The following is a 25,423-nucleotide window of genomic DNA, read 5'->3' on the forward strand; positions in this document are numbered from 1 at the left end:
CCTACCTTCCACCTCTTTAAGCTATTCACACTTTCTCTGTGTCTTGTATATGTGTTTTATTTGATTGCTCTCATAATGCTTCCTATTGTCTCATGTTATATCACTTCTGCTGTTTAACAATCTCCTGCTTTCCATTTAAGCACCTTGCAGGTCATTCTATTTCTTTTCCTGTGTCTGTCTTTTTTCCCTCCTCATTCCACTTGTTCCGTTCCTTTTCAAGCGCTGTTCAACTTTAACATCTTCCAGTTTGGAAGAAGGGTGCAAGTTTGAAACCTTACCCTGTTTGTTCTCTCCATGGAGGCTTGCCTTACTTAATGAGTGTTTGCAGCATATTCTGTTTTCATTAAAAGTTCAGCATTATTTTTCCTAGCGTTTTGTTACCAATATGTTAATAAGCCCAGTGACAACACTGGTCTGAGCTTCATCCTGACTCTCTCCAATTAAATCTAGTTGATGCAAATGGGATGAAAGGCTCTCACTGCTCTTGCAAGGTTTCTGAGTGAAATGAGTTTGGGAAGTCTCGAGCAGTGTCTTGTGAGCTTACAAGTACAGTCAGTTGAGGGGTTAAAAATGAGAAGATTAAATGCAAGAGATTTAGAGCAGGCGTAGAAGTGTTGTCATGCTGTGGATTTCAGTGGTTGAGACACAAACTATGTCAACATTCAGGATTAGATTGGGTATGTGGATGAAAGAAAATGGGATTAAAAGATGTAGGGAGAGAATGGATCAATGTGATTACAACTATTTGCTTGTGTGGAGGGTAAATGCTGACACATAGGCCCCGATATTTACTGGGGCGGGATTGCCAAGCGGGGTTGGGGGGAGGAGTTCTGGTTGGGAAACTCGGAAGTCCGGGTTTCCCCGAATGCCGTGGAGTTTTAACTTCAGAGTACGTGTTTTTTTGTTTCAACAGGTTCCCCGCCCGGAAACCGGCCTGATTGACAGACTTGGTTCCCTGTCGGGCGGGGAACGCTCCAGAAGAGATGCAGCAGGTTAGCAGGTAGATTTCCTACTGCTCGGGTTGAGATCGCCGGGGGGGGTGGGTGGGGGGGGTGGGTGGCGGCGGTGGGGGTGGTGACTGGGTGACTGTGGGAGGTTGGAGTGAGATTGGGACAGAGATGGGGGTTGGTGGGTGTCGGGGGAGGGTTCGATGATCACGGGAGGGGTGCTGATCACGGTGGGTGGGGGGGTCGATGATCACGGGTGTTCGATCATGCGGAGTGGGAAACAGGTTTGCTTGGGGGGCCGGGGGGAAGCACTCCTGCTTCTCCTGGCCCACAAGCAGTGCTGAAAAAGCACTTGCCTCTTCCATGCAGCAGTCCTTGCCTTCCTTTTAAGGACATAAGAAATAGGAGCAGGAGTAGGACATTTGGCCCTTTGAGCCTGCTCCGCCATTCAGTAAGATCATGGCTGATCTTCTACCTCAACTCCACTTTCCCGCACGATCCCCTTGGTATTCAAAAACCTGTTGATCCCTGTCTTGAATATACTCAACGACTGAGCATTCACAGCCCTCTGGGGTAGAGAATTCCAAAGATTCACCACCCTCTGAGTGAAGAAATTTCTCCTCATCTCAGTCCTAAATGGCCAACCCCTTATTCTGATACTGTGACCCCTGGTTCTAGACTCCCCAGCCAGAGGAAACATCCTCTTTGCATCTACCCTGTCAAGCTCCTTAAGAATTTTATATGTTTCAATTAGATCACCTCTCATTCTTCTAAACTCTAGGGAATATAGGCCTAGTCTACTCAATCTGTCCTCATAGGACAATCCCCTTATCCCAGGAATCAGTCTGGTGAACCTGCATTGCAATCCCTCTAAGGCAAGTATATCCTTCCTTAGGTAAGGAGACCAAAGCTGTACTCAGTACTCCAGCTGTGGTCTCACCAAAGTCCTATATAATTGCAGTAAGACTTCTTTAGTCTTATACTCCAATCACTTTGCAATAAAGGCTAACATACCATTTGCTTTCGTAATTGCTTGATGTACCTGCATGTTAACTTTTGGGGATTTGTGTACATGGACACCCAGGTCCCTCTGAATACCAACATTTCCCAATCTCTCACCTTTTAAAAAATATTCTGCTTTTCTATTTTTCCTACCAAATTGGATTACTTCACATTTCTCCACATTATATTCCATCTGCCACGTTCTTGCCCACTTATTTAACCTGTCTATATTCTTTGCGTCCTCCTCACAGCTTACTTTCCCACCTAACTTTGTATCGTCAGCAAACTTGGATAGATTACATTCGGTCCCCTCATCCAAGTCATTGATATACGTTGTAAATAGCTGAGGCTCAAGTGGTACCTGTTGAGTCTGTGTGTCCCAGTTATGTTTAGGATCAATCACTGGACACAGACAACAAGAATAACTTTTAACAGGTCTTTACTATTCGGAGGTCAGGGCTGAACTGCCCAGCAAATCCTTACACAACACTTATATACCGGTGTGGTCACCACCGGTATTACAGTATACAGCAGCCAAGAGAAAGTAGTACATCTCTTAAAGTAGTTCTCTTGAGGTGGAACAGGTTACATACACCACAATCCTCCCTTTTTAGCTTAACAGTTATATCCCCATTTAACATAACATAATAACATATATATATATACAACTTCATGCAAAGCAGTTCAAAGATTCAGCCTCTGAGGAGGCCTCCTGATTCGAGTTGGATAACGCCTTTCAGGGGTCTCTGATTCTCGTTGCTGGGGTGACTCATCTAGTTGGTCTCTTATGGATTGGACATCATCATCAGGTACATTCACTTCTGAGGTAGATGCTTCAGGTTCACTAACTTCTTCCACGGTTGTCTCTGCCGTAACCATGGGTTCGACCCTTGTTCTCGATTCTACCAGTTGGTCAGCATGACACCGTATTACATTTTCACCAATATCTACCATGTACATCAGGGGTCCTTGTCTGGCCCGAATTGTTCCAGATTGCCATTTCTCGTTTTTATAGTCCCGGGCTAACACTGGTTGTCCTATTTCGAAGCTCCGAGTGGTCTTGTTATTTATATGCTGGAACTGTTTGTTTTCAACTTCCCTCCGCACATTTGGTTTTAACAAGTCCAACCTGGACCGCAACCTCCTGTTATAGAACATCATGGCAGGACTTTGGTTTGTCACTGCATGAGTGGCGTTTCGATATGCCAGTAGGAATTTGTCCACCTTGTGTTGTAGTGGAATCTGATCTTCGCTCATGGCCTTTATTGCTTTTTTAAACGTTTGTACAAATCTCTCGGCCAACCCGTTTGTAGCCGGATGATATGGGGCAGAGGTATAATGTTTCACCCCAATCTTCTTCATGAATTTCTGGAATTCTTCTGACATGAACTGCGGTCCGTTGTCTGAACATATTTGTTCTGGCAATCCATTTCTTGCAAATAGCGTTCTTAACACCGCGATCGTCTTTTCCGAGGTAGTGGTAGTCATCTTAATCACTTCTGGCCATTTAGAATGTGCGTCCACCGCAATTAAAAACATGGAGTCCATGAAAGGACCAGCAAAGTCAATATGTACACGTTGCCATGGGGTTGAAGGCCATTCCCATGGATGCAGCAGTGGAATCGGAGGTGCATTTTGCACTTTTTGGCACCCTGAGCAGCTTTTCGTCAGCTCCTCTATCTGTTGGTCGATACCCGGCCACCACACCTAAGCCCTAGCAAGGCTTTTCATCTTGACTCCCCCCAGATGACCTTCATGCAGTTCCTTTAGAACTCTCTCTCTTAACTTAGGAGGAATAATCACCCTTGTTCCATACATCAATGTTCCTTGACAGACGGACAGCTGTTCTCGTCTTGCTGAGAATGCCGGTAACAGTGGATCACCATGTGCTGACCATCCCTTCACTGTCACTTCGTAGACCCTGGACAGTGTCGGGTCATTCCTGGTTTCTCTTTCAATACTTGCATTGGTGACTGGTAAACATTCGATGATGGTCGAGTGAAATAACTCAACAGGGTCAACCGTCGGTGCCTCCTTCTCTGTAGGTAGTGGCAGGCGCGACAGCCCATTAGCATTACCATGCTGCTTTGTACCTTTGAATTCTATCTGATATTGATGTGCCCCTAGGAAAAGGGACCATCTCTGGAGTCTCTGTGCTGTCATCACCGAAACACCCTTCTTAGGGTTAAAAATGGATACCAATGGCTGGTGGTCTGTCAGAAGCATAAACTTTTGGCCCTGCAGGTAATGATTAAACTTCTTTACTCCCCACACAAGGCTGAGAGCCTCCCTATCTATCTGAGCATAGTTGCGCTCAGCGGAGGTCAATGATCTGGATGCGAACGCAACTGGCCTCTCCTGGCCATTTGGCAACTTGTGTGAGAGTACTGCCCCAATACCATATGGAGAAGCATCACAAGCCAAACGAATAGGCAGCGTTGGGTTGAAGTGAGCCAACACTTCCTCTGAGGTGATCAATGCCTTGCTTTCGCGAAAGGCCGTCTTACAGTCCTCGCTCCACTTCCATGGTACTCCCTTCTGCAAAAGAGCGTTCAGCGGGTGCAGCACTGTGGATAAATTTGGCAGAAACTTATGGTAATACTTAATCAACCCTAGAAACGACCTCAATTGGGATACATTATCCAGAGCGGGAGCCTTCACAACAGCTTCGATCTTGTCAGGAGACTTATGAAGCCCCTCCTGGTCAATGACATGACCACAGTACGAGATCCGCTTCTGAAAGAATTCACATTTCTGGCGATTAACTCGAAGACCATATTCTTTCAATCTGGTGAGTACCAGTTCCAAGTTTGCAAGGTGTTCCTCGTCATCATCTCCTGTAATCAGAATATCGTCCAGGTAACATTGTGTACCTGGAATTCCCTGTAATACCTGCTCCATGGCCCTCTGCCAAATTGCTGGAGCCGATGCCACTCCAAAAACCAGTCTATTATACCGGTACAAGCCTCTATGCGTGTTGATCGTGAGATACTGGCGTGACTCTTCCTCAACTTCCATCTGTAAGTACGCCTGCGCCAGGTCTATCTTGGTGAAGTGTTTCCCGCCAGACAACGAAGCGAAGATATCCTCAATCCGTGGAAGCGGATACTGCACCGTGTGAAGCACCGGATTAACAGTGATCTTGAAATCTCCACAGATGCGAACCTTCCCCGGTTCCCCCGGCTTGTTGCTCAATGAACGCTTCATGACGGGGACAATGGGCGTGGCCCACTCACTCCAGTCTACCTTAGACAGTACTCCTGAACGTTCTAGCCCTTCCAGCTCAGCTTCCACAGCAGGTCGTATTGCATAAGGCTTTGAAAAATTTTGGGTTTGCATGTTCTTCAACCTTGATGTTTGCCGTAATTCCTCTCAGTGTTCCCAGTCCCTGTTGGAACACCTCTTTAGCATCGTCCAATATTCTGGACAATCGTTTAGGTTTGACATCTTTTGTACCGGAATCTACCGTTAGTGCTTTTAAGGAATGCCAGTCCATATTTATTTTCCTAATCCACTCCCGTCCCAGTAGTGGTGGACCTCCCTCAGGTAGCACATATAAGTCCATTCCTCGGCTTTCTTTGCCCTTGTGGACCACCTTTACCTCTATCTTCCCGATGGGGTATACTCTTTGCCCCGTGTATGTTTTCAATACAATCTCCGTATCCCGTAGGGGAATATGTGGGAATAACCTTTTGTAATCTTTCTTATTCATGACCGTCAATGCCGATCCAATGTCCAATTCCATCTTCACTTGGACTCCTGCTATCTGAAGTGTGACCCAAATTGTTTGGAGGTCTGCTTCCTTACCAACATTGTGTACTCTTAGACTACCCAGTTCATTACTGCTGGAGTCTGAATCTGACTTCTGTTCGTTCGAACTGTTCTCTGTCACCTTGTGTACCTTTCTGTACTTTTCCTGCGGTGACTTTTTGTTGCTGGTCTTCTTTCCTGACCGGCATACTTTAGCTATGTGACCAAGCCTGCCACATTTTCTGCATTCCTGATTTTTGAACCAGCACTGGTTCTGATCGTGCGTTGTCTTTCCACAACGATAACATTTTACTGTACTCAAGACCATTTGATTGGTGCAGAGTTCCGGTGACCGTAGCTGCATTTCCACAGTGCCTCTCGCTGTGGCTTCGTGCGATGCTGCAATAGTGACAGCTTTATCATGCGTAAGCTCATTCTCCTCAAGCAGTCGCTTTTGTGTTCCTTCTTTTAACAATCCACACACAAATTTATCTCTCAGTGCATCTGCTAGTCCTGTTCCAAACTGACAGTACTTTGCTAGCTTACGCAGTTCAATTAAAAATTCAGCGTTGCTTTCGTCTTTCAACTGCGTTCTTCTGTAAAATTTAAATTGTTCCGCTATCATCAGCGGCGTGGGGTTTAAATGATCTTTCATGACAGTAACAATATTCGTGAAAGTCTGATCCGCCGGTTTATTTGGTGATAGAAGGTGCTTCAATAGCCCATATGTTTTCGCACCCATTGAGCTTAATAAGGTTAGTGCTTTCTCATCATTTGGTACCTTATTTGCTTTACAATACACTTCCATGCGTTCTACATACGTGGTCCAATCTTCGATATCGCTATCAAAGGTATTAATGTTCCCATGTTTAGGCATCCTTGCAAATTTAAAAAAAAAAAATTTCTTTCTCTCAAAATGGCGGCTTCCCGCGCTTGTCTTCTTCCCCCGCCTACTAAAATGGCGGCTTCCCGCGCTTGGCGGTCTTTCTCGTGCTCGTCTTCTTCCCCCACCGGCTACAATGGCGGATTCCCGCGTTTGCCTTCTTCCCCCGCTGGCTGCAATGGCGATTGCCTTGCTGCTGCCGTTCTCGCCTCCCCAGCGGTTCTCACTCCCCGACGCTGCTTTGCCTTGCAGCCCCGCTTGCAGCCCGGTCCTTTACACCGGCTGCGTTTGAATTCTCCGCGGCTCTCGTGCCTTAAGCTTCTCAACTCCCCGACGCTGCTTTGCCTCGCAGCCCCGCTTGCAGCCCGGTCCTGTACACCGGCTGCGTTTGAGTTCTCCGCGGCTCTCGAGCCTTAAGCTGCCCCAGTCGCTGCGCCTCTCGGCCTCGATTGCAGCCCGGCCCTTTCTACCGGCCGTGGTCGAGCTCTCCGCCCTTATTCCTCCGTTTTCCCTCCCCTACTCCACAGCCAATGCTGCCGACTTTCTGCTCGTGTCGCTGATCGGCTTACCCACCGCCGTGGTAGAAGGGATGATCACTGCCTGTCGCTGATGGAGGGCTTCGTGGTCAGAATTCTTTTTCTTTTTAACCCGGGTTCTCGGTGCCTCCCGTGCGATGGTGCTCAGCAGGATGATGAGGGCGGATGCCTCTTCTCGACGCCCGTTCTGAGGACGAAGCTGCCTTGGATGTAAAATTGCCGCAGGGTAAGATCGGACTCGTCGCCACTGTTGAGTCTGTGTGTCCCAGTTATGTTTAGGATCAATCACTGGACACAGACAACAAGAATAACTTTTAACAGGTCTTTACTATTCGGAAGTCAGGGCTGAACTGCCCAGCAAATCCTTACACAACACTTATATACCAGTGTGGTCACCACCGGTATTACAGTATACAGCAGCCAAGAGAAAGTAGTACATCTCTTAAAGTAGTTCTCTTAAGGTGGAACAGGTTACATACACCACAGTACCCCACTAGTTACAGCCTGCCAACCCAAAAGTTACCTGTTTATTCCTACTCTCTAGGCTGGATTTTGCCAATGGGGAGCTTTTGGAGGCAGAACTTCCACTTGTTGGGTTTTAGTCTCACCTCCATCAACTTCTGGCCAACCCATGCTATTTTCCCTTGATTGACCTTGTTGCCCCCACCCAGCATGGTTAGCAGGCCAATTAAGGGAAAGCCGGTTACAGAGAACGTTAGCGTATGACGTTTCATCTGTCAAAAATTTTTGACAGATGAATTGTCATCGTTTGACAGCTCTGTGAAGCTGTCAAACACTGACATTCTCTGTAGTTTGATGAGTTCTTGAATTCAAGACTCATCAAACCTCTTTAGCAGAAATTAGATGCTGGTTGCATTGGAGAACGCAGCAGCCATCTGTCATCTCTGCCGGTGAGGTGTGAGACTCTCCGCATCCCCAACTCTTGAAGCCTGCAGGAAGAAACAAAGATAAGTAAATTTTTTCTAACACTTTCCACTTACCTCACATACTCACCTCTCCACAGTTGCACCCATCACTTACCTTCACAGCGCACTTTTGCACCCCTCCGAACCCCTCAGACCCACTACTCGCCTCGGTGACCCTGGCGGGGTTCGGAGCCTTCAGGAAGCCCGCACATGTGTGGGTAAAATGGGGATAATCCTCTTCTGTGCCTGTTAACTACCTGTTAACAGGCAGTTAAGTGGCTGTAATCCCCTTCCCGTCTCCAAGGAGACGGGAGTCGGCGTGGGTCGGCTACCCGTCTCCTGGCAAGATGGCACGGAGGCGGGTTGGGGGCGGGATAGGCACCCGCCCCCAGATTCTGCCATTTTCCCGACAGTCCTGCCTCCATACCCGCCTCCCCAGTGCTGGCAAGATCACGCCCTTCGTTTTCTGTCCATTCACTAATCCTCAGTGGGTTCGTCGCCTGCCCCTGTCCCACCTTCGGTAAAACCGGAGGTGGGTGGGTTTGGAGCAGGGTGGGTTTGGGTTTGAGATATTTTACATTTTAACATTCCATCCGACCCAATCCCACCCATTTTTAGGTGTTAAAATGACCCCCATAGAGTTTGGGCTGAATGGCCTGTATCCTTTCCCACAGCCAGCTGTTTCCTAAGAATGCTACTTGGACAAGAGAGAGAGAGAGAGAGAGAGTGTAGATCTAACTGTCCTTAGAAAGATGGGATGATGATGACTCCTTTCTTCTCCGTCTCCTTGTCCTGCAGAAGTTATCTGGAGTCAAGTGTGAGTGTTGTAACTTCTATGCATTCACATATCATTTCAGAAGGATCAAGGCAGTTCTGAACACTGGTGAATCAGACTACAGCTACACATTGTTTTGAAACAGAACTACTTGGTGATGGTTCAAAGGCAGAACTGCAATCTTACTGCCCAGATAATGTGTGTAAATCACTCTTGCCTTTTCTCCTCTGGTCTCTGATGTTAGTAAAACCCTTGTGTGGTATTATAGCGCTGTGACTATCTTATACCCAGGCAATATTTTACTCACAGTCAGTTAAGGTTCAGAGAGATTCCAGTTTGTCAATGGAGAAAAACGATTATTCTTTTCCTCCTTCTCTCCAGGTTTTTCTCTGTGTGTTTTCTTTTAGTTGTTGTTTCTTCTCCTTTGCCCTCTTGCTCTCCCACAGCCCACTGTTGTCCAAGAATACTACTTGGACAAAGGGGGATGAGTAGATCATACTGTCCTTGGAAAGTAGGATGACAATATTCCTCTTTCTTCTTCCCCTTGTCCTGCATAAGTGTCAGCTGAAGGTATCTGGAGGCAAGTGAGCCTCCTTATCCTTGTCCTTCTCCTCCTTTGCAATGATCATGAGTTCTCCATTAACCTGTTGCTGACATCCCAGAGCTGATCCATGGGAATAACCTCCTTCTAATCCCCACATTTTAAATGGAGAAACCTTTAAGTCCCAGTAGAGTACAACATTAAAAGGTGCGATTCCACGGGCACTAGCTACCCTTTGGTACCCCGCCTAAGTGACCATTCTTCACTTTGAGCCTAGACACTGTATCAGCAAGCAGTTTGATTGTAGAGAGCATCACAGACATGCATGCTTTCCAGCAGGAGTCATTAGTTAATGATCAGTATTGGGAACACTGGCTGATTATTTTCATCTCTCTAGCTCAGGGGCCATGTCAAAAAAGAAAGACTTGCATTATGTAGCACCTTTCACGACCTCAGGACACCCCAAAGTGCTTTATAGCCAATGACGTACTTTTGAAGTGTAGTCACTGTTGTAATGTAGGAAACACGGCAGCCAATTTGCACACAGGAAGATCCATCAAACAGCAATGTCATAACCAAGAAAATTTGTTTTTAATGTGCTGATTGAGGGATCAATATTCGGAGTGTCTATTGATACCACTGTGTCAGCCAATGAGTTGGAGACAGGACGGGACTCACAGCTGGCGGGACTTCAGCAAACAGTGAAATTTACCGCAAAGTTTATTGTTGAATATTGGCCAGGATACCGGGGAGAACTCCCTGCTCCTCTTCGAATAGTGCCATGGGATATTTTATGTCCACCTGAGAGAGCATACAGGACCTCGGTTTAATGTCTCATCCGAAAGACGGCACCCCCGACAGTGCAGCACTCCCTCAGTACTGCAATGGAGTGTCAGCATGGATTATGTGCTCAAGTCTCTGGAGTGGGACTTGAATCTACAACCTTCTGACTCAGGAGAGTGTGCATTCACTAGGTCAGCACAGACGGCAGATTGACCCTGAAATCTTCCTCAATACCACACTGGTAATGCATTTGCCACAAGGCCATCAGGGATGGACCCAAATGCCCTTCTGAAGAGTTCAATTCCATTGAATGGAACGTGAAAATTCTGGTGTGAAGCTAACTTGCTCTCCGTGGAACTTGCTGCCATTGCGATTACCATGACATGGAGGCGCTTCCATCACATTGTACTGACTAACTTTCATTACTTCTTCCTCAGGAGAAATTCGCTGTTGCTAAGCAACGTTTTTGTACTCGTTGGTGCTTTGCTAATGGGGCTGAGCAGAACAGTCAAATCCTTTGAGATGATTTTAATCGGGAGATTCTTTTCTGGAATAAACTCAGGTATCTTTTTTCTAACACATTTAAGATTGCATTCACACCGTGTCATGCAGTGGAACCACACTGGCGTCGATGTGCTGGGAATGAGATGGGGATCGAAGTTGCTCCAAGGGCATTGTTAATTCGGAAGTCGTTTAAATCTTAAGTTCAGTATTGAAGTTTTGGGGTCACTTAACCAAGCATCATTTTTTTTATTTGATCAGAGTGTTTGGAAATACTGCTCCGGTTGATTGAAAGTTCTGTGCTTAAGCTTGATTGAGAATATCTTCTTATAATGGCTGTTACAGTCCTCTCAGCAGCAGTGAGACATTGCCCCCTGCTGGTCAGGTGTGGGAGCGTGTACTGCTTTGATGGTCTTGTCTTTTCAAAGCTGGAAGCAACAGAACTATCACATGCAAAATATATACTCACAGTGTATTCAAATGTTTGAATTTGGTCTGGCACGTGCCAGGTTTTGGGTTTTAGTCAGCTAGGGCAGTTGGCCTCAGGATAGGAGGGGGGCAAAATCAGTTGGGGTTTGCACTCCTGGTCACTGCCCTCTGACCCTGCTGGAAAATGGCACTTGTCTGGACATCAACTGAGAACAGAATTGGGTGAGGCTGTGATCCCCTCCCCCTCCCCACAGTTAAATAGATGGTCGACACTCGCTGTCCAGGCTCACACGTGAAGAATAAACAACACGTAGAACTGTACTCTCTCACGCAAGTCAGTAGCTTCAGGATAGCTGGGGGAAAACCAGGGAGGAAGGGGCAAAAAAGAATAGATGCAGTTACTTAACACACTACGCAAGCAGTAAACCGCTGCAGGGTGGAACAGGTTTATAGACTGAATGAATCAGTGCAATGTTGTAACTATTTGGTGAGAACTAGGATCAAAAATGGACAAGAATGTCCGGATCTGTAACCGTGGTTCATGCAACTTCCTTTTTCTTTTTGCTCTGAGGTGTGGGATTGAACGTTAACCCCATGTATCTCGGTGAGAGTGCACCAAAGGAGATCCGAGGCATGGTGGCCCTGTCAGCTGCTCCATTCACTGCAGCTGGATTAGTGATGGGACAGACCATGGGACTGAGGCAAGTCCAGTCTCTTCCTCATTTATGATATTTGTGCAAAATTGAGTCTTCAGATACTAGAGATTATTGTTTTAATGTCTGTATGTGTTTGTGGCAAAATGCTGAATAAAGATGCAGTGTTCACAATGCAGTGATAAAGGAAAATTATACCTGAGGACTAAGCAGTGTGAGCTGTAATTATTACCTTCAGCTGCCAAGGCCCTGAGCTCTGGAATTCCTTCCCTAAACCTCTCTGCCTCTCTACCTCTCCTCCTTTAAGTTGCTACTTAAAACCTACCTCTTTGACCAAGCTTTTGGTCACCTGACCTAATATCTCCTTACGTAGCTCAGTACCAAATTTTGTTTGGTAACATTCCTGTGTAGCGCCTTGGGATGTTTTATTACGTTAAAGACACTATACAAATGCAGGTAGTTGTTGTTGGATAAGTGTCAACCAAAGTAGCACTTTGTTATTGAAATAATCCCAGGTACAGGCTAAAGGAACCTGAGTTATCTCTGAACATGAAGTCACCGAAAGACCCTCTGGCTTTCCATCCCTGCAACACGTCTACTTCTGATTGCGAACTGATATAGAGCGGCAGCTCGGCCCAGAGCGGCAGCTTCACCCAGAGCGACAGCTTCGCCCAGACGTTCATTATTTTATATATGCACTGTCCAAACCTCCGATCAGCCTGTAGTTCATTCCTGGGTATCCAGTATACTCTCTATAAGCTATTTGAACTTCGATGAGATTCCAGTCTCTAATTCACTCCCAGGTACCTATTATTCTATATTGCAACCATCAGGACCTCATTTACATTATATTCCCCATACAAACTGTAACTCATTTCAGGAGGATGTTTCCCCTCGTGGGGGAATCTAGAACTAGGGTCATAGTTTCATGATAAGGGGTCGCCCATTTAAAACGGAGATGAGAAGGAATTTTTTCTCTACCCGAGAGAGCTGTGGAGGCGGAGTCATTGAATATATTCAATTCAATTCAATTCAATTCAATTTTATTTGTCATATATGCAGCAGACGTGTGTACTGCACAATGAAATGTTGATTTTTACGAGTCCGCCCAACATTGGAATAAATATGGCATAACAATGATAAAAATACTAATAGAAATACAGTAATAATAAATAAAACAACAGTAATAAATAATAATAAATTATACGTTCATGAGTCTTATGGCCTGGGGGTAGAAGCTGTTTCGAAACCTGCTGGTACGAGACCGTATGCTTGGAGTTCAGAAGAATGAGAGGCGATCTTATCGAAACATATAAAATTGTGAGGGGGCTTGATCGGGTGGATGCGGTGAGGATGTTTCCATTGATGGGTGAGACTAGAACTAGGGGGCATAATCTAAGAATAAGGGGCTGCCCTTTCAAAACTGAGATGAGGAGAAACTTCTTCACTCAGAGGGTAGTAAATCTATGGAATTTGCTACCCCAGAGAGCTGCAGAAGCTGCAACATTAAATAAATTTAAAATGGAGATAGACAGTTTCCTAGCAGATAAGGGAATTAGGGGTTACGGGGAGAGGGCAGGGAAGTGGACGTGAGTCTCGATTCGGATCAGCCATGATCCTATTTAATGGCGGAGCAGGCCCGAGGGGCCGTATGCCCTACTCCTACTTCTTATGTTCTTATGTATCTCTTACCGGACGGGAGCAGGGCGAAGAGGTTGTGGCTGGGGTGGCTCACGTCTTTAATGATTCTCAGGGCCTTCCCCCGGCACCTCTCGGGGTAGATATCCTGGACAGCAGGTAGTTTAATTCCTATAGTATGTTGTGCAGCTTTCACCACCATCTGTAGAGCCTTGCGGTCTATGGCGGTGCAGTTGCCATACCAGGTAGTGATGCAGCCAGACAGGATACTCTCGATGGTGCACCGGTAGAAGTTGGTGAGAATCTGGGGGGCCATTCCAAATTTCTTCAGTCTCCTGAGGAAGAACAGGCGATGGCATGCCTTCTTCGTTACGACGTCGATGTGATGTGACCACGTTAAGTCCTCCGTAATGAATACACCCAGGAATTTGAAGCTGCTGACCCTCTCCACCTCAGCCCCTTCGATGTAGATTGGGGTGTGTCCCTCCCCCTGCCGCTTCCTGTAGTCCACGATCATCTCCTTTGTTTTGCTGATGTTGAGGGAGAGGTTGTTGTACTTGCACCATTCTGCTAGAGCTCTTACCACCTCCCTGTAGCCTGTCTCGTCGCCATCTGTGATCAGGCCTACAACGGTAGTGTCATCAGCAAACTTGATGATGGAGTTGGAGTTGTGCGTGGCCATGCAATCGTGAGTAAACAGGGAGTACAGAAGGGGGCTGAGCACACAACCCTGGGGAGCTCCCGTGTTCAAGGCGGAGATAGACAAAATTTTGAGCTACAGGGGAGTCAAGGGTTATGGGGAGCGGGCGGGAAAGTGGATTTGAGGCCAAGATCAGATCAGCCATGATTTTATTGAATGGCAGAGCAGGCTTGAGGGGTCGAATGGCCTACTCCTGCTCCTATTTCTTATGTTCTTATGATAGCCATTATTCCCTGCTATATTACAGCCTGCAACTCGCACCCTGATTTTTTTAATGTGTTCTTCTTTGTGTAATGAAGTGCAGTTATTTCAGTTTTGGATAAGGTTTTATGGTGTCCGCAGCTGTCAAAATGTAGATGACAATTGCCTGTCTGTCTACCTGATGTTAAAAATGTTGCATACTGTAACACTTGATTCTCGTGATATTTTCTATATCACAATTTTCCTGTTGCGCGATTTTCGTGACACTTCAGTTTGCCCATTTACTTTATATACTGAGCTGTGATTGCATCTTGATTCAGACCTGCTACGCTAGGTGGTGCAGTGAGATTTCACTATTGATTTAAATTTATTTGTGATTGGCTGAGTTGATCATGTGGTAATAGTCAGCCTTGCTACTCCCAGTTTCCGTTGTGGCCCTCTCCCATTCTTCCCACCATCTCCCTTCCCATGTTCCTGTCGCCGCTGCAGTAGCCTCTTGCCCTATTGGTGCCGTCTCTACTGCCCGTTGCCCATTCTGCCAATTTGGGGGCCTCTTTCCTCTTATATCGAGTGTCGATCTGCCCAGCGCAGCATGCCTACTCCCGACCCTTCGGGTCCCACCAATGATCTCCCCAGGCCCCATCTGCAACCTGTCTTTGTGCCGAATCCCCAGGTACTGAGCTGGTGGCTGCTACTGAATTTTAAAAAAATGCTAATAGAGTCTCTATCAGTTATAGCGGGCATGTTGGTATTACCGCGATTTGCCTGCAATGCACAGTTACTTTAAAAAAAAGCAGCAAGTCTTCACTTAGCAACTGCCTCTAAATGTTAGCAGCTGTATTCAGAATCTCATCACTAAAGTAATCGCACTTCAACAAGGTGTGAACATCTGATTAAAATTGCTTGAAGACCTGACTTTGCCTGAAATCAGCAGAGAGTAAATTGGAAAGTACAAGGTAAGTACTTTTTGAACTGTCTGAAATGGTTGCCACCACCGCCCTCCCCACCGCCCCCCCCCCATACGATATAAGTGGCGCCTTTTATAACTGACTTCTATGGAAATGGTAAATGGTTAGTGCCATTTGCCTGATTATAGGCGGTTGCCTGTGTTAAGCATGGACGGTGTAAGTGATGGGGATTGTACAGTATTTGCTGCGCACTGCTGATCCATTGTGCATAGTGTGACTGTGTTGGTTGACGCAAGGTGTATTCATAAGGAAGTGAAGCCATGTTATAATATTAATTGCAGAGAGATTTTGGGCAGTGAAGTATTGTGGCCTCTACTGCTGTCGTCCTGTGCAGTGCCGGCTCTGATCCAGCTCATCACTCTGCCGTGGTGCCCAGAGAGTCCCAGGTACCTGCTGATTGACAGGGAGAACAAGAAATTGTGCATGAAAGGTAAGTGGTTCAGAGAGGAGAGAATAAATATTTTTGCCCATTGGCTCGGGGATCTTGGAGAAAGCGGGTACAGAAATTCCCCCAGTGGTTAGAGGCACGCCTTGCACTATAGTAAAACACAAAGCTATTTCCATTTTCTTTGCTCCACTACTGAAAGCATTCTTTGCTGGCGTATGGGTCCAACAGGTACTACAGCTCTCTGATGCCCCACTCAAGTGTCATTCTTCATGTACCCACCTCGCCAGTGAGTGTGGCAGGCTATTCTACTACAAGGGCTGTTACTGTTGTGTCCTCTCATGTCCTCACCTGACATTCAGATCATATTTCCCAACAGTGGTCGCTGAATAGTGCTGAATTGTCTAAAGCTCTGGTTAGACCCCATCTGGAGTACTGTATTCAGTTCTGGCAGCGCACCTCAGAAAGGATATATTGGCCTTGGAGGGGGTCCAATGCAGATTTGCCAGAATCCTACCAGGGCTAAAAGGGTTAAATTATGAGGACATGTTGCATAGACTAGACTTGTATTCCCTTGAGTATAGAAGGTTATGGGGTGATCTATTTGAGGTGTTTATCATAGAATCATAGAAATTTACAGCACAGAAGGAGGCCCTTCATCCTGTCTTGTCCGTGCCGGCGGCAAAGAGCTCTCCACCCTAATCCCACTTTCCAGCACTTGGTCCGTAGCCTTGTAGGTTACGGCACTTTAAGTGCACATCCAAGTACTCTTTAAATGTGATGAGGGTTTCTGCTCTACCACCCTTTCAGGCAGTGAGTACCAGACCCCCACCACCCTCTGGGTGAAAGATTTTCTCCTCAAATCCCCTCTAAACCTCCTACCAATTACTTTAAATCTATGTCCCCTGGTTATTGACCGTTCTGCTAAGGGAAATAGGTCCTTCCTATCCACTCGATCTAGGCCCCTCATAATTTTATACACCTCAATTAGGTCTCCCCTCAGCCTCCTCTGTTCTAAAGAAAACAACCTCAGCCTATCCAATCTTTCCTCATAGCTAAAATTCCCCAGCCCAGGCAACATCCTCGTAAATCTCCTCTGCACCCCCTCTAGTGCAATCACATCCTTCCTGTAATGTGGTGACCAGAACTGCATGCAGTATTCTAGCTATGGCCTAACTAGTGTTTTATACAGTTCCGGCATAACCTCTCTGCTCTTATATTCTATGCTTCAGCTAATAAAGGCAAGTATCCCGTATGCCTCTTAACCACCTTATCTACCTGTCCTGCTACCTTCAGGGATCTGTGGACATGCACTCCAAGGTCCCTCTGATTCTCTGCACTTCTCAGTGTCCTACCATTTATTGTGTATTCCCTTGCCTTGTTAGCCCCCCCCCAAATGCATTACCTCACACTTCTCCGGATTAAATTCCATTTGCCACTGTTCTGCCCACCTGACCAGTCCATTGATAGCCTCTTGCAGTCTGCAGCTTTCTTCTTCATTATCAACCACACGACCAATTGTTGTATCATCTGCAAACTTCTTAATCATACTTCCTACATTCAAGTCCAAATGATTGATATATACCACAAAAAGCAAGGACCCAGTACTGAGCCCTGCAGAACCCCACTGGAAACAGCCTTCCAGTCACAAAAACACCCTTCGACCATGACCCTTTGTTCCCATCTCTGAGCCAATTTTGGATCCAACTTGCCACTTTGCCTTGGATCCCATGGGCCTTTATTTTCATGACCAGTCTGCCATGTGGGACCTTATTAAAAGCCTTGCTAAAATCCATATAGACTACATCAAACATACTACCCTCATCGACCCTCCTCATCGACCCTCCTTGTTACCTCCTCAAAAAATTCAATCAAGTTAGTCAGACACGACCTTCCCTTAACAAATCCATGCTGACTGCCCTTGATTAATCCGTGGCTGTCTAAATGAAGATTTATCCTGTCCCTCAGAATTTTTTCCAATAATTTTCCCACCACCGAGGTTAGGCTTACTGGCCTGTAATTACTCGGTCTGCCCCTTTCTCCCTTTTTAAACAAAGGTACCACGTTAGCAGCCGTCTGGCACCAGACCTGTAGCCAGAGAGGATTGGAAAATGATGGTCAGAGCCTCTGCTATTTCCTCTCTTGCTTCTCTTAACAGTCTGGGATACATTTCATCCGGGCCTAGGGATTTATCCACTTTCAAAGATGGTAAACCCCTTAATACTTCCTCTTTCACTATATTTATTTCATCTAATATTTCACTCCTCCTCCCTGATTGCGATGTCTGCATCGTCCCTCTCTTGTGAAAACAGACGCAAAATATTCATTAAGAACCCTACCCATGTCTTCCACCTCCACACAGGTTACCTTTATGGTCCCTAATAGGCCCTACTCTTACTTTAGTTATCCTCTTGCTCTTAGTGTATTTATAAAACACCTTTGGGTTTTCTTTGATTTTAGTTGCCAATATTTTCTCATGCCCTCTCTTTGCTTTCCTAATTTCCTTTTTAATGTCACCCCTGCACTTTCTATACTCCTCAGGGTTTCTGCAGTATTGAGCCCTCGGTATCTGTCATAAGCTTCCCTTTTTTTCTTTATCCTACCCTGTACTGTATGCCCCTTGACATCCAGGGAGCTCTAGATTTGTTCGTCCCACCCATTTTCTTTAAGGGAACATACTTGCTCTGAACCCTCACTATCTCCTCCTTGAATGCCTCCCACTGCTCTGACACTGATTTAACTTCAAGTTTCTGTCTGCAGTCCACTTTGGCTAAATCACATCTCAGCTTAGTAAAATTAGCTTTTCCCCAATTGAGAACTTTTATTCCTGGTCTATCCTTGTCCTTTTCCAGAACTACCCTAAATCTAACTGAATGATGATCACTACCACCAATATGTTCTCCCACTGATACCCTTTCCACCTGCCCAGCTTCATTCCCTAAAACTAGGTCCAGAACCGCCCCCTCTCTTGTTGGACTTGCTGCGTACTGGCTAAAACAATTCTCCTGAACGCATTTTAAGAATTCTGCCCCCTCTATACCTTTCACACTAATTTTATCCCAGTTAATATTCGGGAAGTTGAAATCCCCTACTATTACTGCCCTATTTTTGCACATCTCAGAAATGTGCCTACATATTTGCTCTTCTATCTCCCTCTGACCATTTGGGGGTCTATAGTACACTCCCAGCAGTGTGATTGCCCCTTTTTTGTTTTTCAGTTCAACCCATATGGCCTCATTGGATGATCCTGCTAAGATAGCCTCCCTCCTCACAGCTGTAATTGGTTCTTTAATCAATATTGCGACCCCCCCTCCTTTTTTATCCCCCTCTCTGTCTCATCTGAAAATCCTGTAACCAGGAATGTTGAGCTGCCATTCCTGCCCTTCTTTCAGCCATGTCTCAGTAATAGCTATAATATCATACTCCCACCTGTCTATCTGTGCCCTTAGCTCATCTGCTTTATTCCCTAGACTCCTTGCGTTGAAGTATATACCATTTAGCACTGCCAAACTCTCTCGTTGTCTATTTTCTAGCCTTTGTTTCCTCTGCCATCCAAACTCACTTACTAATTTTTTGCCTTCCATTTCCAGCTTTGCTTCTCTCCCTTCTGAATCTACTATCAGGTTCCTATCCCCCTGCCAAACTAGTTTAAATCCTCTCCAACAGCACTAGCAACCGCCCCCCCTCCCCCGGATATTGGTCCCGGTACTAAAGGATTTGATAGGATAGATGGGAGAAACTATTTCCTATGGTAGGGAGAGTCAAGAACAAGGGGACATAACAAGATTAGAGCTAGGCCATTAAGGGGTGATGCCAGGAAGCACTTCTTTACACAAAGGGTAGTGGAAATCTGGAACTCTCTCCCCCTAAAAAAGCTGTGTAGGCTAGGTCAATTGAATATTTCAAAACTGAGATTGATAGATTTTTGTTAGGTAAGAGTATTGAAGGTTACGGAACCAAGGCACGTAAATTGAGTTAAGATACAGATCAGCCATGATTTAATTGAATGGCGGAACAGGTTCAAGGGGCTGAATGGCCTACTAGTGTTTCTATGTTCCTAATAGTAATCGGGAGCAGGAACACTGGCTGTCTTATTTACTCCCCTTAGCCTAGATGCACCGAGACCAATTGTAGAACACTACTGCTCCTCTGCTGAAACCCTCTGACTCAGCTTCGGCCCGACATCAAACCTGGGTGGTGCTGCAGCCTTTCAGCATTGTGGGGGGATATCCCATCCAAACATCCAGTGCATTATCAATGGAAAAAAATTGTGTGGGAATAGGGGAATCAGGAGATAAAACAGAAAATTCAGTAGTAATGTATAACAGAAGGGCAAGTGGAGCACTAGAAGTTTTCATTATGTGAGAGATAGGCAGAGGGCAGCTGTTGGTGAATCTGTCAGACCGTGCATGTTTCTGATTGGCCTTCTGGTTGCCAATAGCATCGCCCTTTCCGTTCCCGCAGCATTGAGGAAATTACGTGGGGAGGTCGACCTCACCACGGAAATGGATGAAATGTTGGAGGAGCAAACTGCGCTTGAAGGTCAAAGCGCAAAGGGACTGTGTGACTTGTTCCGAGACCGCTCCGTCCGATGGCAGCTGATCGTCACCTTCGTGCTGGGCAGTGCCGTGCAGTTATGTGGGAACGACTCCGTAAGTAGGACTGAGTTCCACTGGAAGCTTCCCACCTAGAAATGTGAAAAGCCAGCGTAAACCTTCATTAGAATGTGTTGTGGAAGGCACCAATAACCAAGCCATCATTTTTCCAATCCTGTGCTGGTTGAAGAAGGACTGTGCAGGGCTTCGCCCATGTGATTGCATTTTATGATGCATTTTGGAAGGAAGAATGAGGTACAATTTTAAAGTGGGTGCAGGAACAGAGAGACCTGGGTGTTCAAATACACAAATCATTGAAGGTGGCAGGACAAGTTGATAAGGATGTTAAAGAAGCATAATGGGTCCTTGGCTTTATAAATAGAGGCATAGAGTACAAAAGCAAGGAAATTATGGTAAACAGTTATAAATAACCGGTTCGGCCTCAGCTACAGTATTATGACCAATTCTAAGCACCACACTTTAGGAAGGATGTTAAGGCCTTAGAGAGGGTGCAGAGGAGATTTACGAGAATGGTACCAGGGATGAGGGACTTCAGTTATGTGGAGAGATTGGAGAAGCTAGGGTTGTTCTCCTTCGAGCAGAGAATGTTAAGGGAAGAGACTCCATGGTTGTAATAGTTAATTTTCAGTGCCAGAGAGGTTGATTGCCAGTAATTAACAATTATCACGTCGTTAAAAGAGTACATTTGCGTGTAATGGAAAGACTTCACTTTCTGTGGCAAGTTTAGTTCATATCTACCACGCAAATACAGCAACTTCACGCCATTCAATGCATTTCAATGGTGAGACAGACAGCAAGATGATGTTTTTGCAAAGCTAACGGCGGCACAGCGTAACATGGACAGCAACATTTGGGTATTGGCATTTAACCTCACACCTGAAGTTGCCGTGCCATTTACGCATGAATAAGTGCCACTGGCCTCACCGTTATTTTGACACCACAGTCTGGGTGAATATCGAGTCCCATGCATCTCATGGGAATAACAGCCCCTATGTATATTATGCAACAAACTGGGTAGATTTCTCGTTTGGTTAGCCCCACTTAGCGTCCCATGCAACTTTCTGGTCGGATTTTGTATAGCCACGAGAAGTGCCTGACAGTTTGCAGTTAATTATGATGGGCCAGAAATTAGGATCGGGGGCTTGCCGCGCGTGCAAGCCCCCGATGTGCACTCACCCGGCGCGCCAACATCTGAAGCCTGGGCCTGCTTGGAATTCCTGTCACTGGCCCGGTTCAGATGTCGGCGCGATGTGCTTGCCTGATCCAGCGGCGTAGTTAGTGCGATGTGCCGGCTGGGATCAGGTGAGCACTGTGCAGCCAATCAGGGGAGGGGAAACTTCATTCATGAGTTTGATAGTAAGGACTGTCAAACTCATGAAAAGTACGGGTGCCCAAAAGACTAGTTTAACTTTAAATAAAATTTAAAAAAAAATCCCAATAATTAAATAAACTATAAATAACTTTAAAAAACTATTTTAAACAATTAATCAAATTTTTGCAAAAAATAATTTTTTAAGAAATCGGGTCTAAAAATAAACTTACCTTACTGTAAAATCCTTAAAAACAATAAAGCTGTGGAAAAAATGTTATAATTTTAAATAATAGACCACTTACCTTCAAGAATCCACTCCTTACGCCTCCTTTTTATATGTGTAAAAAGTTCAGGCCCTTGCACACGGGCAAACCTGTCAAAAAGAAGGAAGTTCAACGCGTGCGCACAGAGTCCTGCGCGCACGCGTTGGACCTCTGAAACCCTTGGAGGAAATGCTGGTTTCCCGCGCATGCGCTGTGCATGCTGAAATCCGGCACTTCCAACGGGCCCACGCGTGAGTACACCGTTCGTACTCACGCGTTGGGACCGGAATTACTGGCCCATTAAAAGTTCGGCCCATTGATGTTGTTTCTACGTCTACACAAATTCCATGGGCAGGATTTTCATTCAGGAGTCGGGTTGGAGGCGGGACTACAACTTTCGGGGTTGTAGTCCCGCCTCCATCGAGATGCGGCCAATCCACGCGATTTTAACTTGATTGACCTTGCTGAGCCCGCCCAGCGGGCTCCGCAGGCCAATTAAGGGCCACCCGGCAACAGGGTACATCACAGACTGAAATTTCATCTGTCAAGAGCTTTTGACAGATGAAATATCAGTGTTTGAAAGCTGTTTGAAGCTGTGAAACACTGACAGTCTTACTTCTAACCTGAGTCCTTCTCCACAGACTCTGTTAGAAATCTCTCCTGCACAGTAAACTGAAGGCTGTCACTTTTGACAGTTCGCAGCCATTCTGCTTTCTGTGCCGGTGAGATGAGGGACTCCCGAGACCTAAAGGAAGGCTGAAAAGGTCATATAAATTTCTTTAATCACTTTAGACACACCAAACACACTTACCTTTGCACTCATGCACACATCACTCACCTGAACACCGACATCTCGACCCCTCCAAGTCCTTCAACCCGACGGCCCGCCTCCTCTAACTTGGCGTGGTTTGGAGCGGTCGGGAATCCCACACTTCAAGCTTAAAAATAGGGATTAGGTTAAAAACTGCCAGTTAACTACCTGTTAACAGGCAGTTAATTGGCACTAATCCCTTCCCGCCTCGGGTAGGCGGGTCCCAGTGCGGGGCGGGTACCCGCCTCCTTTGAAACTGGCATGGAGGTGGGTTTGGGTGTGGGATGGGGTCGGGACCCCTGATTTCGGAATTTTAACACCCCACACACCTCTAATTCCGACTCCATGGCCCAATGAAAATCCTGCCCCTAGAATCCATGTAGTTATAGCATCCAGTCAGCCCACATGAAATGGGTGTGTTGTTTACAGGAGTATATTTAAAGCTGTCCTATGTGGATGGTAACCTGCAGGGGCACCCTTCTCACTACCATCTCAATCTACATCAGCTCTACTTCACCAGCCATCAAACAGGAAGTTGGACTGTCAATCTGTTCTGTCACTTGCTGAAATAGACATTAAAAATATTAACAGCCTTTGTAACAGTGGCCATCGATTTCATGAAATTTTCTTCACCAGAAGTGGCCACTTACATGGCTGCATCCCCTTAAATTTACCCATCACTTTTTGCAAGCAGGCCTTTAAATGATTTCTACCCCGCTACCACGTGGGGTAGTTGAGGTAAATAGCATAAATGCATTTAAGGGGAAGCTAGATAAGTACATGAGAGAGAAAGGAATTGAAGGATATATTGATAGGGTTAGATGAAGTAAGGTGGGAGGAGGCTTGTGTGGAGACCTATTGGGCTGAATGGCCTGTTTCTGTGCTGTAGATTCTATGAAGCTGTCTCTGCAAAATTAGGTGGGATCAGTGTACTAATGGTCAGGCAGATATTTCTAACACACTGCCCAGTTAATGCCTGATCATAATATCTAACCCCATGTGTCACAGGAAATTGGAGCCCTCCTGTATCTATCTACAGGAAACTTTGTGCTATCCGGCACCCACGGGACCGAGCTGCTGCCGTTGCCTCAAAACTGCCGTACTCTCCAGAGTTAATGTTGAGAGATACGGAGATTCTTATCTCCGTATTTGACAACAAACACTGTTGCTTAGCAACAGCTTCTAAACACTCGGGTGTGGCCCTAAAGCTCTGTAGCTGAAGTTGTTGCTATAGCTACAGACCTTGCACAGCTTGACTGTTCAAACAAAGCAAAAAAAACAAACAAAAAGAATAAAAAACAGCTGTTGATTTTTGCCGGTGGCTCCAGATTGCCGGATAGCTCACCTCCGGATAGCACAAAGTTTCCTGTATCTATCTTGTATAAAACAAAATGATGTAACCTTCCAGACCTCACACTTCACATAATACACTATCTGTAAGACCAAAGTCACAACTGAACAATCTTAAAATAAAGTCTACAGATAAAAAACAAGCTCTTTGCTGCTGCTGTTTTTGACATTGAAATTATCTGGAGAGGTGGTTGGCATGGCGAGGCATAGAACCAAACAGCTGCCGATCGAGAGAAAATTCCACCCTGGGAGTATCTGCAGAATGGCCTTAAGGGGACAGGCCAGTTTGGCAGCTAAACATTACAAACATGCTTCAAAACTCAGACTACTTGGGAGCAAGACGACAGGAAATCAGCTGAGCATGTATATATAATATAACAGCATACTGAACATCACCGGGAACAGCAGACTGTGTGTATAATATAACAGCACACTGAATATCACGGGGCACAGCAGACTGTGTGTATAATATAACAGCACACTGAACATCACGGGGCACAGCAGACTGTGTGTATAATATAACAGAACACTGAACATCACGGGGCACAGCAGACTGTGTGTATAATATAACAGCACACTGAACATCACGGGGCACAGCAGACAGTGTGTATAATATAACAGCACACTGAACATCACCGGGAACAGCAGACTGTGTATAATATAACAGCACACTGAACATCACCGGGAACAGCAGACTGTGTGTATAATATAACAGCACACTGAATATCACGGGGCACAGCAGACTGTGTGTATATATAACAGCACACTGAACATCACCGGGCACAGCAGACTGTGTGTATATATAACAGCACACTGAACATTACGGGGCACAGCAGACTGTGTGTATAATATAACAGCACACTGAACATCACGGGGCACAGCAGACTGTGTGTATAATATAACAGCACACTGAACATCACGGGGCACAGCAGACTGTGTGTATAATATAACAGCACACTGAACATCACGGGGCACAGCAGACTGTGTGTATAATATAACAGCACACTGAACATCACCGGGAACAGCAGACTGTGTGTATATTATATAACACACTGAACATCACGGGGCACAGTAGACTGTGTGTATAATATAACAGCACACAACATCACCGGGAACAGCAGACTGTGTGTATATATAACAGCACACTGAACATCACGGGGCACAGCAGACTGTGTGTATAATATAACAGCACACTGAACATCACGGGGCACAGCAGACTGTGTGTATAATATAACAGCACACTGAACATCACGGGGCACAGCAGACTGTGTGTATAATATAACAGCACACTGAACATCACGGGGCACAGCAGACTGTGTGTATAATATAACAGCACACTGAACATCACCGGGAACAGCAGACTGTGTGTATAATATAACAGCACACTGAACATCACGGGGCACAGCAGACCGTGTGTATAATATAACAGAACAGTGAACATCACCGGGAACAG

The 25,423-nt window shown here is 45.8% G+C and overlaps 1 protein-coding gene across 1 annotated transcript in view; it reads left to right on the forward strand.

Annotated features, from left to right (window-relative positions):
• LOC147104511 (solute carrier family 2, facilitated glucose transporter member 11-like) overlaps positions 1-25,423 on the forward strand; it is a 124,736-nt gene that overhangs the window by 61,666 nt on the left and 37,647 nt on the right. Inside the window, exons 6-9 of the mRNA XM_085961871.1 lie at positions 10,581-10,705; positions 11,645-11,778; positions 15,519-15,663; positions 20,083-20,270. Coding sequence (XP_085817997.1) covers positions 10,581-10,705; positions 11,645-11,778; positions 15,519-15,663; positions 20,083-20,270 — 592 coding nt within the window. The remainder of the gene's footprint in view (positions 1-10,580; positions 10,706-11,644; positions 11,779-15,518; positions 15,664-20,082; positions 20,271-25,423) is intronic.

Source organism: Somniosus microcephalus, chromosome 19 (genome assembly GCF_052327205.1).
Source record: "Somniosus microcephalus isolate GS21.2 chromosome 19, FLI_Smic_1.0, whole genome shotgun sequence".
In the NCBI taxonomy this organism is placed as follows: domain Eukaryota; kingdom Metazoa; phylum Chordata; class Chondrichthyes; order Squaliformes; family Somniosidae; genus Somniosus; species Somniosus microcephalus.